General features: G+C 38.3%; 1 protein-coding gene across 2 annotated transcripts in view; it reads left to right on the top strand.

Moving 5' to 3' along the window:
* PLPP1 (phospholipid phosphatase 1) overlaps positions 1-13,707 on the top strand; it is a 68,896-nt gene that overhangs the window by 6,167 nt on the left and 49,022 nt on the right. Inside the window, exon 2 of one of the 2 annotated variants that reach the window (XM_062599047.1) lies at positions 10,125-10,279. The exons of the other annotated variant lie outside the window; for it this stretch is intronic. Within the exon in view, the coding sequence (XP_062455031.1) occupies positions 10,125-10,279 (155 nt within the window). The remainder of the gene's footprint in view (positions 1-10,124; positions 10,280-13,707) is intronic. 2 annotated transcript variants of the gene reach the window in all.

Raw genomic sequence — 13,707 nt, forward strand, 5'->3', positions numbered from 1 at the left:
TTGCTTGTTCATACTGATATACAAAATAGCCCCTAATACATGTCTTTGACAGAGTCATAGAATGGCAAGGTTGGAAGGGACCTCTGGAGGTCATCTAGTCCAACCCTCAGCGTAGCCCATGCAGGGATTGAACCCATGACCTTGCCATCAGCAGCACCATGCTCTAACCAACTGAGCTAAACCTGCCCCCATAATATAATGCAAAGAAATAATAGTGAACCTGTCTAGTGCACTTTTTTTCTTTTTTTTTGAAAACTGTCATCACATGAAGCTGAATTAAGATGACTAGGATGAGAACAGTAATAGGTTGGTGTCTCTATATTATATATTCTGCTGGTTCACCCTTCAAAAGCAATAACTAAGAGGCAGTTGGACCTCAGAAATGAATTAAGGTACTTTGATGAATACTTTCATATTGTACCTTAACACTTTATTGTATTCCTCTGATTCTGGCACCTCAAAATCTGACAGCACAAAAATAAAGTTTTTGTATGTTACTTAAAGGAGTGGGAGGAGAGCAGGTGGTTCAAGTCAGGGCATCCTGTTTTGGATTGGCTCACTTCTCTATCCTTGGCTACCTCTTGCTCAGGAGCTGTACCAATATAGTCATATTTGTATGATGTTGCAGATGAGATAATGAACCCTGCCAGACTTAGCCTAGGTTTTAGTGCCTTTTCCCCCACCTTTGGTTACCATTGCTGTATATTTTTTTGATATTTCTTGAGATAATTCTGTAGCTTTTGCATGAGTCAGTGAAGTCACTGTCTTCTATTTTATCTCATTAGGCAAGTCCATACTGCAGTATTAGTAAAATTTGTGTAAAATATTCTATCCAAGTGTGGCAGCTGGCTTGGATGCTAATGGCATTTCTTGGAGAGTAGAATTCAGATCACTATTTAAGCCTGCAAACTGAGTCTCCTGTCACTCTTCCTGTCTCTTCGTTACTCTTAAGACTCCAGTCATCAATGCTGAAAACTGAGTTCTCTGATCATTAATACCTAGAAGCTAAAATCACAAATCAAATGCTGATGACTTCCACTGGAACGCTGCATCTGCCCTGTTCTACAAGTACAGGAAGACTTTCTAAATTGTGGCATTACTCAGTATAATCAAGTATAAAGAAATACAAAGTACAAATACCTACTTTTAAAATAGGTCTGACTAAAACCTTTTAGAGGTCTCTTATTTCTGAATCAGTACAGAAGAATTGTTTGAATTGCTCTAAAATGTAGGAGCTGATATCTTTTCCCTCTTAGCTCTGTGCAGACCTAGCTTTGGTACAGACCTTGTTCTTAAATTACTGTTATAAACTTCAGTTTACCATGAAAAAAACATCAGCACCTAAAAATACTGCTCTTGAACACAACAGCCTGCATTACTGTATACAGTGTAAAATGGCCTAGTGTATGACAAGGTGTACAGTTTTGTGAAAATTCTCAGTCCCTCTGCAGCACTGCCATTATAAGACTTGCTCTTGTCAAAGACTGTTTAAATAAAACATTATGCTTATAAGTCTTACTGAAGATCACTTGCACTCCTAACAACTAATAGCCTAGCATTTGTATAGAGACTGAGTGTGATTTCAGGTGATGGTATCTAACTATATGCGAAATACTCAGAAAGTCTTCTCCCTGCTCACTCCTGCAAAACAAAGATTAAGGTGGAAAAAATAACTGTTTTGGACACCAATTTTAAATGGCGTTTAACTGCAGGGGAAAAATTCCCTCGTTGTTTTGCCAGCAGCTGAACTTGATAGTTGAGTTTCTCCTGCTGTATTGTTTTCTGTGTTCATAAGTGTAGTGCTCTGGGTAGAATGTTTGTAGAAGATCTTGATTCTAGGGTGTGTGTATGTGGTTTTGTATTTGTGGGCTTTTTAATTCTCTATATAATTCAGTCAAAGCCTTTTACAGTGAGCAAGGTGCACTGTAGTACAGGTGATAAATATTTAATCTTTCCTAAAACAGAGACTTACAGTGAGATAATAGCCTCTTTCACTGACTTTGGCTACAGCCAGTTAGATTCTTCCTTACTTCATGTCATGAGCATTGCAAAACAAGGTTATTGTCCTTTCCCTTTCTATCTTTTTTTTTTTTTTTCCCTCCTCTCTTCCTCCCACCCCAGGTCTTTCTTAGTGATTAATTTGAGGGTCTTTAATCCTCTTGTCAGGCCTGTCAGTAATAAGAGCAATTGGCTTCTGCCCCATTGCTAACAAATTCCAGCTGGCTGTCATCATATTGCTCTCCTCTCTCCCCTCCACTCCAGAACAGATGGAGACTAGGACACAGTCATCATCTGCAACCTGCATCTAACTTGCCTGAGCTGTGTATGTTTCTATGTGTAAGTATTAGAGCAGGCAGAGAGACAAGACAGCCTAATAATAGCCTTGCACTCTATTTTGTATTTGTGTGCATCGTTAAATGCTCACAGGAGAGACACCTACATGCTTTTTTTTTTTTTTTTTCTTTGTGCTTCCAAAGGTCAAATTTTTAAGTTGACTGAGCCTTCCTGTTAGAAGAAGATATTTCTTATTGAAATATGGATGTGAAGAATACTTTTCTGAGTGCTTTTAAGCAAGTGGCATGTCTTGTCCAGTTTTCTTCACTACTGTTCTAACTAGCCCTTGTGTTTAGTACTAAACTGCTGAATGCAGAGGAACTAAAATAGGAAATAGCTTTCCATTAGTGACTGGAATAAGATTGGGCTGTCCTCTGTTTAGGCTACTGCAGCTCAGAGGAAGTTTGCTGCACTTCCTGCCTTCACTACCCTTGCCTTTGCGTGGCCAGAAGCATGGGATGTAGTGAGGGAGTCACTGGCAAGCCCAGGTTGCTGATTTGTGTGCCTTCTCTGCTAGCCAGCTAGCTTATAGACAAGAAAACAAATAAATATGCAGGTACTGTATAGCTCTTGAATTCTATAAATAGATCAGTAGCAGAGATTAGAATGTAGTTCAGTCTTTTAAATGTGTATCTCCTGTCTACTGCAGCTTAGCACAGCTTCTGGTACTATCGGAGCAATCACTGTGCTGGTGTTAGAAATATTTCTATGTTCCTTGGGGTAAAAAGAAAAAGTGTGGTAAGGTGGTCTGCTGGGAAGATTCATTGGCAGCTGTTGGTCGGTAGGTCAGTTCTGGGCTACTCACTCATTTTGACTACTGCAAATAAATATTCTGTTGATCTTCATCTCTTGTCTGTCTCCCACCTCTAGGTGTCAAAAGTCTGAACGCTTCCTCATTTTTATCTCTTTCCTCTTTTTCAACAGTTTCCTGTAATCCCAGAATCTCCTGTTTCCTCCTGCCTAAGAGGTGTTGATTCTATCACTATTTCTCTTTGTCTTTCTCTTTACTGCTCATGGAAGAAATGTTTCGGCACCTACTTTTCCATGAAATACAGCCTCTCTCTCATTGCAGACCCTCCCAGATTCTCTCTAGCAGCATGAGGTTGACCTGACTCTGTTTCTCTGAATCTTTTGCATACCTTCTTGCCCTAGATTGTACATTCCAAAATGAGCAGAAAAGCAAACACGGTTGTCCTGGCCAAAAATAAAAGCAAAAATACATGTATGAGAGTAGGAAAATCTCAATTCTCCCTTGCCCTCAGTAGTAATTACCAGCTGTAAAGGTATGGCTCAGAATGACAGTATTTGTCTGGATGTGGGGATATTTCACAGTATCTCCTCTTAAATAAGAAGGTAAGCTATGAAAGACTTTCTTTAATGAGCAGCACTTAGCTGAGCAACTGATCTGTTTTTGGAGATTGTGCCTCTGTGGTAGAAGTGACCATTCCTGTTTGACACCCTCTCCCCCCATTAACTTAGTTGTACATAAACATCTTTTGTAAAGAGATTCAACTTGACGTCTGTATCTGCAAATCATGTGCAGAAAGCAGTGATTTCTCCCTCTCCCCCCCCCCACCCCATAAATGTAAAGACTTTTCTCAGTCTCATGTTAGTTTTGTGGAGTTTCTCTAACCTAGCTCTTACTTGTGAGTTCAGTGTAGCATAAAGGGGCGGGGGGAGGGGGACAAAAAACCCAGGGTTAATAATCAAGCTATGTCAATATGTCAAATCAATCTCATTTGCCATACAGTCTCTGTTAAAGCCACCTAACCTTCTCCCAGTTTCTAAAATGGCATATCATTAGTTTAAAGGAGATCTTGTCCCTGACTAGAGACTAGGTGCGAGTCTTGTGTATCTTGGAGAATTGGAATAAACAATTTAGAAGAGGGCTTTTTAAACAGTACAGTCCCCAAACAATGATTCAGTAGCCTCCAAAGAGCTGAGGGGGCCATTGGGTTAATTAAGGCATGTTTATGAAAAATAGAAGAGTGCATTACTTGGAACTACTTAAAATAGCAGAAATAAATATATTTCCTCGCCAGTGATGCTCTTTCACAAGATACTTAAGCAGGTGGTCTGAGACATGCCCAATCTGTCCCATCTTCCCTTCTCTTTGTGCCCTTGGTTGTAAGTAACTATTTTTTTTTTTCCTTATTGTAGCATTAACAGCCAGGCACTCATCCAGATGAGTGAGATCTGAAAAACATGCTTCCTCCCTTCCCCCCCCTTCATTTCGGACAGGTTAGTATAAAAAACTAGAGTTATTACAAGGAAAGGAATAGAAGTATCTAGCCACGGGTAGGAAAAGAGCCAGAAACTCCAGACTCTTGTGTACCACACTTGATTCTAAACAGATAGTATTGCATAAATGAAATGGTTAGAAATTTCAGGGATCTTTCAGATATAAAATGTAACAAATAATCTTTAAATTGAAGACCTTTCTAAAACTGTCTATAGACTTTATAGGAAAATGTTCCTGAATTCTAAATAGAGCACAGAGTATTTTCAGACCCTGAAACTGTCTCTTGTTGAACAACGGTCTCTGCTGCTCTTAAATATTGCGACAGCTCTGCCAGCTGTAACAGAGACTAATTCAGCTGTAAACAGTAGGATTTTTTTGTCTATTTAGATAAAAATATCCCATGTGGCTTGTTAGCAAAACCAAATGGACACTGAAGTATCAGAATCAAAGCCCCTATACTTTAGCTTGAGCGCTTAACTCTAAAGTTACAAATGTGACAAATGTCACAAGTCAGGATGATAGTGCAGTATTACATACACTGTATACCAAGATACATGACCTTTTTACAACACTTTTGTTTGTAGGACAAATTGTGGAACTTCAATTACTTTTCTGTGGTTTTCATCTGTTTAAATAATTCATAGTTCAATAAACTATTTAAAAAAATAAACTTTTTTATAAATTGGACTTTTTTGCCAAAGGAAGACTTCATACCTCATGCCTTGTCTGAGATATCGATCTCTTGGCATTCCTCTTCTGTGGGTAGAGAACAGTCTTTAACAGTAATTTCCTCCCTAGCTCTCCTACTCTATAGGAGAGCTTTCTACCTTTTGTGTCACACCATGTTGTCTAGCATTATATGATTAAACAAGAGTTTTCTGAAAGCTATTGATATTGTGAATTGTCTATAGGCTTTTAAAGGAAACGGTACTATACCTGGCTTGAAATTGCAGATTCAAAAAGTTGGAAACTTTTTCTTGTGACAACAGCATAGATGTGTAATTTTTTTAACTAGCTTAGCTTCATTTTCTACAAGCATATATTGCCATGTTGTTAGTAGTTCTAGCTGGAAACCTTAAAAGCATTTCTTTCCTTCAGCCCCTGCACAGGCATTCAAAGACCAGAGTCTTGCCTTCTTCCTTTTTGGCTCTTCTGCTCTCTTTTCCCCCCTTTCTGCCTCATCTGTTCTGTGCTCCTTTTTATCCTGTTCTATGCATATGAAGGCTTTTCACCTTTCTTTCATAGTTAAAGTTTTCAAATTTCAGCAGTCTTTCATCCTGTTCAACTCCTGTAGTGTTTTGGGCTGACTAGAGTCCGTTTGCCTGAATGTTACACGAGACATGATGCCCTGAAGTCCTCTATGAAGTCTTGAATAGGCATCTCAAGCACTTTGCTGTGGGATTCCCTCCTTTAATCCACCCCCTCCTCCCGCCCCCCCCCCCCCCCCCCCGTGATTAAAGGGGAGAGAGACCAGAAGATCAAGTAGTGGTATCAAAGGACCATCTGTCTCTTGCTGCTAACTAGCAAAACAGCCTAGAATCTCTTAGTCACTAGTCCTTGACTAGATCAACTAGGCACATATTAACAGAAAATTGAGAAACTTGAACTCCAGTTCTGGTGAGCATAGAGCATGTGAAACCTCAAACAGTCTCTTAAGAGCTAAAGGTTGTGTGTTAGGGGAGGTGATTATAATGGATCAGTTATTACTCCCTTATGGTATGAAGCTACCTCTAGGGGTGCTCTTCTGGTCCTTATCTCAGTTGCTGCTGCTACTGGCTAAATAAGGATTTGTCTAAAAGACTGCCTTTTGGCTTTCAGCCTTGTAATCTATCACTTGATCTCAGCTGTCTTTTCCTCCAGTTTACAAAAGCCCATTTATCAGAAGTTCAGTGCACAGTCTTAAAGGTCAGGGAGATGCTTGGCACTTGAGATGGTGATACTGGTTTATGTTATTATGTACACTAATGTTTGGTGCTTCTGTCCTAATGAAAACTTTGAGACTTTTATTTACATATACCAAGCATTATCTTGTATTCTCTCCCCATGAAATGAGCATCGTTGTTAAAAATACTAGTATTTGGTGTAGGCTAATACGGTTACTTCAGCAAAAAAACATTTCCTAAACTGAGCTGCTCACTGTTGGCAAACAGTTCATCACTTGGATTGATGTAAAAACTCTAATGGTCATATAAGAAATAGAGTATAGGATGGGTGACTGACTTCTGTTGACCGTTTTTTACTTTCTCATATCCTTTCACTTTGGACTACACAAGCAAATTTTGCAGTCGCCTTGAAGCTGTCCTCATTTGACCCTTTCATTGTTGCCCTCCCACTCTTCCCTTGATATATATCTTAACCTTAAAAGTGAAAACATGTTTTGTAGTTATAACTCCAGGTCATGTACACTATGCTAACAAAAGCACTTTCAAAATACTGCATAATGGAGTCAAATCATTTTGATTTAACAAAACAGTACTTCCTCCCCCCCCCCCCCAAAAAAAAAAAAAGAAAAAAGAAAAAGATGTAGGAAGGAATAAAAATGCTAGGAGAGTATTTAAATCTAGTGGCACCAGAAATTTGGATAACTCCTGGTTAAGTACAAGTTCTCACAAACTAGTTATAAATTTCATGTGAAGGCTATTCAGTGAGAGGGGAAAAGAAAACTTAAATTGTTCTTGAGTCTTTTCCTCTTAGTTCTAGGTGTTCAGGTTTTATAAAACTAACTGTGTCAACAATAAAAATTGAATGCCCCTAGTTTAAAAATAAAATGCTCTCCAGCTCATATGCTAACTGGACTGCAGAGTGAGTATGTTCCCTTTTGCTGCAATTACACAACAAGGTAAACATATTCAAACTGAGTTTCTTTTGCTAGTAGACTTAAAACACTCAGTCAAACTTAAGGTACCTTATCTACCTGCATTGTATGTAATGGCCCTTTTGCAATTCTTCAAGGAATCTTTCTTGAAAAAAACGCATGACCCATAAAAGTGGGATTACTATTCCTTGTTGTTGTGAATCTGTGTATCTTGCTGGTGTGTTAAAAAAGAAAAGCTTGGAGTTCATGAACTAAAAATTCTGTAATATTTGTAAGCAAATTGCTGGAGCATATTCTAGTTTCTGTCATAGAGTACTTAACATATTTCAGCAGCTGACAAATTAAATAGCATGTCCTAATGAAATTAAAACTACAGATGTTCCTACTTTCCCTCCCCACCTCCCCTAAAAAGCAAACCACCCAGAAATCTTACTGTAAAACCTGAGCAATATAGACCAAAAAAAGGTTGAGCTATAAGGCTGAAAATGTAATGGGGTGAGGGGGAGGATGAGAAAACACTTCTTGGTGTTGAATTGTAGAAACTTCTAGTGAAGCAGGGTTTTTTTGTCTGCTAAGGATTCAGCTTCTGTAGAACACAAGCTGCTACTTAAACTAGCTGTGAGGATGTGGTATTTCCACATATGAAAGCTGATGGCCTCTTTGGGAAGACAGGACTGTATCAAATAGGTAGTAGCTCTGATAATCCTTCATTCTGACAGTGGATATGGAATATCAGAGATACAGGAAACACAGACTGACTTACGTTAGTGGAATTTTGCTGTGACTTTGAGTAGAATGGAAAACTGGCTTCAGCTATGCAGACATAGCAGTCCCCTTCCATCCGAATGAACTCAAGTGTGACTTCCTCTATGTTCGAAGGGCTGCATCTCTGTTTCAGCTACTTCTGCCATCTGTGCTCTGTCAAACTAAACCCCTCCCCCTCAAAGAAGGGAGAGGGAAAGCCTGTTTAGATGCAGTTGGCTCAAAGCTGTATCATAATCATTCACTGAAGAATTTGGGCTTAAAGTTGAAGAGTAGTTTCACTCGCAGTAGCATTTTATGAGATGTTAAGCATCTGCTGAAGTGCTTTGCTGCATCAGTGTGCCCAGTTGTTGAGGCAAAGTGTGGATAGTCCTTAAGATTTTTGAATGTTTTGTGGAACAAATTGTCTGCATCGTAGGAGGTTATGTGAAAACAGTTGGGAAGGATTGTAAGGAGGCTGGGGTATTGCGGAGCATGAGCTCAGTTTCAGAATGCGGACAGCGTGTTTTCATGCTGCTCTTGATTCTGCGAGAACATGGCCACCTGATACCACTGCTGCCTTAGCAAAGCTGTGAGTGCAATAGCTTTGTATTTTACTCTCACCACTAGCTTCTGCACTGCGATTTACCAAGCCACATAAGGGGAGAGGATTCATCTCTTTATCCTTGCTGCTTCCCTCTATTCCCTTTCCTCTGATGAGTCTATAGGAATGAGTTTCTTAAACACTTAAGGTGTGACTTAACATGAGACCTATGAACGTCTGATAGCGTCATCTTAACAAGTGTAAAGAACTTGTTTGAAATGTGATTGTTCTGAGTACAGTAGCTTGTTTATATCTTAATTGCAATTTCTTCTGCTCCAGTAATTGCACCTGTCACTTAACTTCACTATTTGCATGTAGACCACCTATACAAAAAATTGTATAATACATGAATACTGGAGAGGATGCAAAGATGTCTTTTAATCTTGTTTTAAATCAAGGTCTATTTTTTGTTTTGAATTTTGGGCTTTGTGCAATTATTACAGCACTTTCAAAATTGTACTGTTCATCCAGTACTTGTTTGGGGGGAAGACAGGAAAGGATGAAAAAAGTAAAACAACAAATTCAGGTTTCCTGAGCACTCTTGGAAATGCTTATTCTCCAGTTGATTCTGCTTGTACAGAAATAAAGTACAGACTTGGATGTAATTTTCAGGGGTCTTAATGGCTTCTTCTGGGCTTGACTTGCCATGTAGTGAGGATCAGCTTACAAGAGAAGGAATAGGGTATATTAGTGTATATTCAGAGAGCTGTCACTTGTACTCTGCACCTTAGGTCCCGATTTTTGTGTTAACAGTGTAACTAATTGGATGCAGAAAACCCCAAAGCTGTGTGAGATTGACTTTGTCTCATTTATTACCTTGAGTTGCAGTCCTTTTTCAAAATGTCCCATGTCCCGTTGGTGTCTCTTGTTCCCTTTACCTGCATGAAAACTACTTGCATGAAATCTTTACTTCCGTACTCTGAAAAGTCTGTGTGTAACAATTTTATCTGTAAACACTGACCACCTTATAGTTTATAGAACAGGGCTAGCAATTCAAGTGCAAGCCAATGTCATGGGAGGTGGTGACTGAGAGGAGTAGGGCACAGAAGGCAATCTGCCCTCAATAGCTAGTCAGTTGTGTGAGTGGCATTACCAAATTCTTGAATATAATCTTGGTTCAGTGTGTGGCAACTTTTCTTACTGATGAAAGGACTGTGAACTCTGTACTTAACTTCTGTATTTGGTGGGTGACATTACAGACTTTTTGAGTTAGAAGAAATCAAACTTCTATAAAAAAGGGTTTGGTAAGCATGTGCATTGCATGATCCTTCATTTGCTATGACCTGGAAAATCTGAGTTTTGCATGTTTGGTAGCTTCCTCCATGCATGTTTAAAAGTGAATTTTGATTTAACAACATGTATCTCTTTTGTTTTCCTTCCCCCAACAGCTGGCTTACCCCTTGGTGTTCTAAACTTGGCCAAAATAAAACCGTATCAGAGAGGCTTTTTCTGTAATGATGACAGCATCAAGTATCCGTTCCATGACAGTACCATCACATCCACTGTCCTCTACACAGTGGGGTTCACCCTGCCCATTTTCTCTGTAAGTAGATAAAATATAGGCAGCTTTGGGGATGGGGGTAAAACCTGTGCCTTCCAAGAGCTCAGCACTGTGACTGAGTTACAGCTAGCAGGAGAGGCTATAAAAACAAAATCCCATATTTGTGCAATCCTATGCATGTGAAAGGTGTGGTTTGCTAATTTGGAACTAATCTCTTAACTGCCATTATCTCTAATCTGTTTTTTTCTTTTTTTTTCTTTCTTTTTTTTTTTTTTTTTTGAGGAGCAGAAAGAGGATTTTAAGTGTAATACTTAGACAAGATTTTTACATTTTGGGGGGAAAGTACTATTGGCTTCTGTAAATGTTATGGAATAAATAGTCATTTCTTGTTCAGAACGGTTAGTCTGATAAATCAAACACTTGATGTTAAAATTTAGATTTGTGTGTTCTACTAAAGTAAAATGTCCCTTCTGTGTACTTTCTACAGAACTAATATAATTAATTTGGACTTGAGGGACTTTTTTGAGCCTTAAAAAAGGGGGAGGGGGGGAGAAAAAAGCATGGTGACCTCTTAACTCTTTCAGAATGGAGTAGAGGCTAAAAATTCAGTTCCTTCCCCAAAAGGGGCTCACTGTTTTCAGTATCACATGAATATTTATTTTTGTATTTATTTAACTCTACAGAAGATTTTTATCTATATTTTAAGCTTGATTCTATCCAAGTTTTCCATAAGGCTTGATCAGCTGGTTTGGAGAGATACAGGCTTTAACTATTCAGAATAGTCTTCAAGCTGAAATTACATCTCATCTTTCTGCAGTGATTGGCCAAACCATGCTAGAGATATGGTCGTGCTGGTCTTCTGCGAGACTTGCAGACTAATTTACTCATGATAGAGTACTAAAAGTGCTTAAAGGATGGAAGCAGCTATTTAAAACAAAAATATCTCTGGAACTTCTATGCATTGTTGCTCTAACTTTCCCTTAAATACTTTTATTAAAGCTTGCATTAGTCTTTTATAGTGTAAATAGAGGGTAGACTCAACAAGTGTTATCATTAAGTATTTAACTTGTGGGGAAAATGGTTTAAAGTTTTCAGTTTGATACATACTGACAGGTCTTCAGCAGGACTATGCGAACTTTCTGCGGAAGGGTTCTTGTGTATCTTAATTGTAGTTGCTAGTTCACCTGCACACCTAACACTTCTCCATGCTGTTTCAGACCTCTGACTGCAATTGAATGCTGCTTTAATCTGTTGAACTGCTTGATTTTTATCTTCCAATTTCAGATTTCATATAGTTGTTTCTGTAATCTAATGTTGAATGTGTATTTTCTTCTGATCTAAAATTTGGGAGAAACATCTTTTTTTTTTTTTTACTGTAACTTATTTAAAAAAACAAAACTTAGGGAATTATGCAGACACCTATTTAACAGCTAAGGTATCTAAAATTTTAAATTAGGACAAGACTCGCCGGGGATTCCTGTCTGTTCTGTTAATATTTTGCTTTTAACAAATTTTCTCTGCATCCTACAAAAGTATTGCCTGCCTATGTGCAGGGAGTCAGATTACATGGTTGTAACAATCACTTGTGGACTTCCATGTTGTAGAAGTTAACGTTTCTAAAGAGTTTGTAGTTATGTAACAGCAGTATGTGTTATTCAGATCAGTTTTCTTCAAGCTGAGTGTTTTGAAAACCTTATAAATAATGTGTGTTTTTTTTTTCCCAGTGCCTAATGGGTAGGGGAAGGTAATTAATATACTAAGCCAGACAGTTTTCTTAGTTTCAGTTTTAGATTATTGGACTGTTAGTGCAACAGATCTGATACCTTATAGGTAGGTTTCAAATTTGTGGAGCTAATGATGTCTGTAACTAATAACTCCTTGTAAAACATTGTTTTCTGAAAATAATGACTATTACTATTAGACATAAGTAAACTAAAGGTGATATGCCCTGTATAAAGGGGTGGGGAGAATCTAAAGAAGTTAGTATTAAAATTTTATGATCATTCCTTCTTACAGGTGGCTAAAGAACTGTCTGCAGACATCTCTTGGGATTTAAGACAATTCCATTTCCCTCCCCTTCCAAGTTTCAGCAATGTAATACAATGTCCTTTATGGCTATTGAAAGTTTAGGTTTTTAGATGGATTGTAAGATTATACATTGGACAAATTACTGATGTTTTTAATTTCTACTGAGTGTAACTTCAACCTTGCCCCTATTCACAGTAGAAGGAGAAATTTATCAGGCTGGGAATAGGAGAATCAGACTTTCAGATTTGTTCTTGCTTTGAACTAGCTCAGTGGAGGCTTGAGACTTCCAAGTCAGCCAAAGTTTTTTTTTTTTTTTTTTTTTTTCTTTTTTAGTAGTAGTAGTATGCTCCAGATTCAGGATCCTCAGCAAGGACACAGCTGGCTCATAAAAACATATTGAACAGTATAACTATGATCATTCCATATCTAGTCAAAATGTTATTGTGACCTAAGACACTTCTGAAAAGACGAGATGCCTTCATGAAGGAATTGGTGTTAACAGTAGCATCTAATACTAAGCAAATAAGAGCTGATAAACTGCTTTTTTTTGTGCAAACTTTTTTCTGTTATAGTAAATGAACAGCCTCTTTGTTTGTAACTAGAACTTACAGCTTGGCTCTTTCACATCACAAAGTAGAAAGAACTTGTGGGAGGAAACTGAGGGAAGTAAAAGGTAACACATAGTTGCAGTGTGTGGTGTGAGGTGTGTGTTTTTTGATTGTTTCTCTTAGGTTAATGAATAGTTTAGCAGTCATAGCCCTTCCCCTTAGGGACACCTGTACACTATTGAATGCTGACCCAGTTATTAAGGTCTTAGCCCCTAAAGCCTCATGAACTGAAGCAGAAATGCTCAGGATTTTGAGTGTACCTCTTGCTAGGGCTTTACTATCTTCACAGTGCAATAAGAAATTGCCTGAACATGTTACGGTATAGTAAGTCCTGTTTGGGTCAGTAGTTAGAGGTAGGCCTGTAGAGGGGTATATTTTCCACGTATACCCCCAGCCCTGAAACTCTAAAACTTCTGAAAACTACCTCACAAAACATGCAGTAATGAGGATGGCATAGATACTCTGTTGTTTAAAAAGTCTGGAAGAAACTTTCATGGAAGAAATTAAGCTGCCTGAACACTGTATCTTAAAATCTTCAGAAAATGTTTTGAAGATATCTGTAGAACATGCTAGAGAAACTTGTAATGCTCTTCAGAAGAGGAGATATAATAATGCTCCTTAAATTCATAGTTTGATTTGTAGCTATGCCGTATGAAACTTAAAGACTCAAGTCAAGAAAGAAACTGGGAAGAGCTGATGTTGATGATTATTTTCCAGGTGACACTTCATAGTACCCTACTGCTCAAGCTTCAGAATTGTTTCCTGTGTCTGGATGAGAAGCATGTAGTGTGTGTGTGTTGGGGGGGAATGTTTCTTTTATGTATTTATTTATTT

This window comes from Rhea pennata, chromosome Z (assembly GCF_028389875.1).
Source record: "Rhea pennata isolate bPtePen1 chromosome Z, bPtePen1.pri, whole genome shotgun sequence".
Classification (NCBI taxonomy): Eukaryota; Metazoa; Chordata; class Aves; order Rheiformes; family Rheidae; genus Rhea; species Rhea pennata.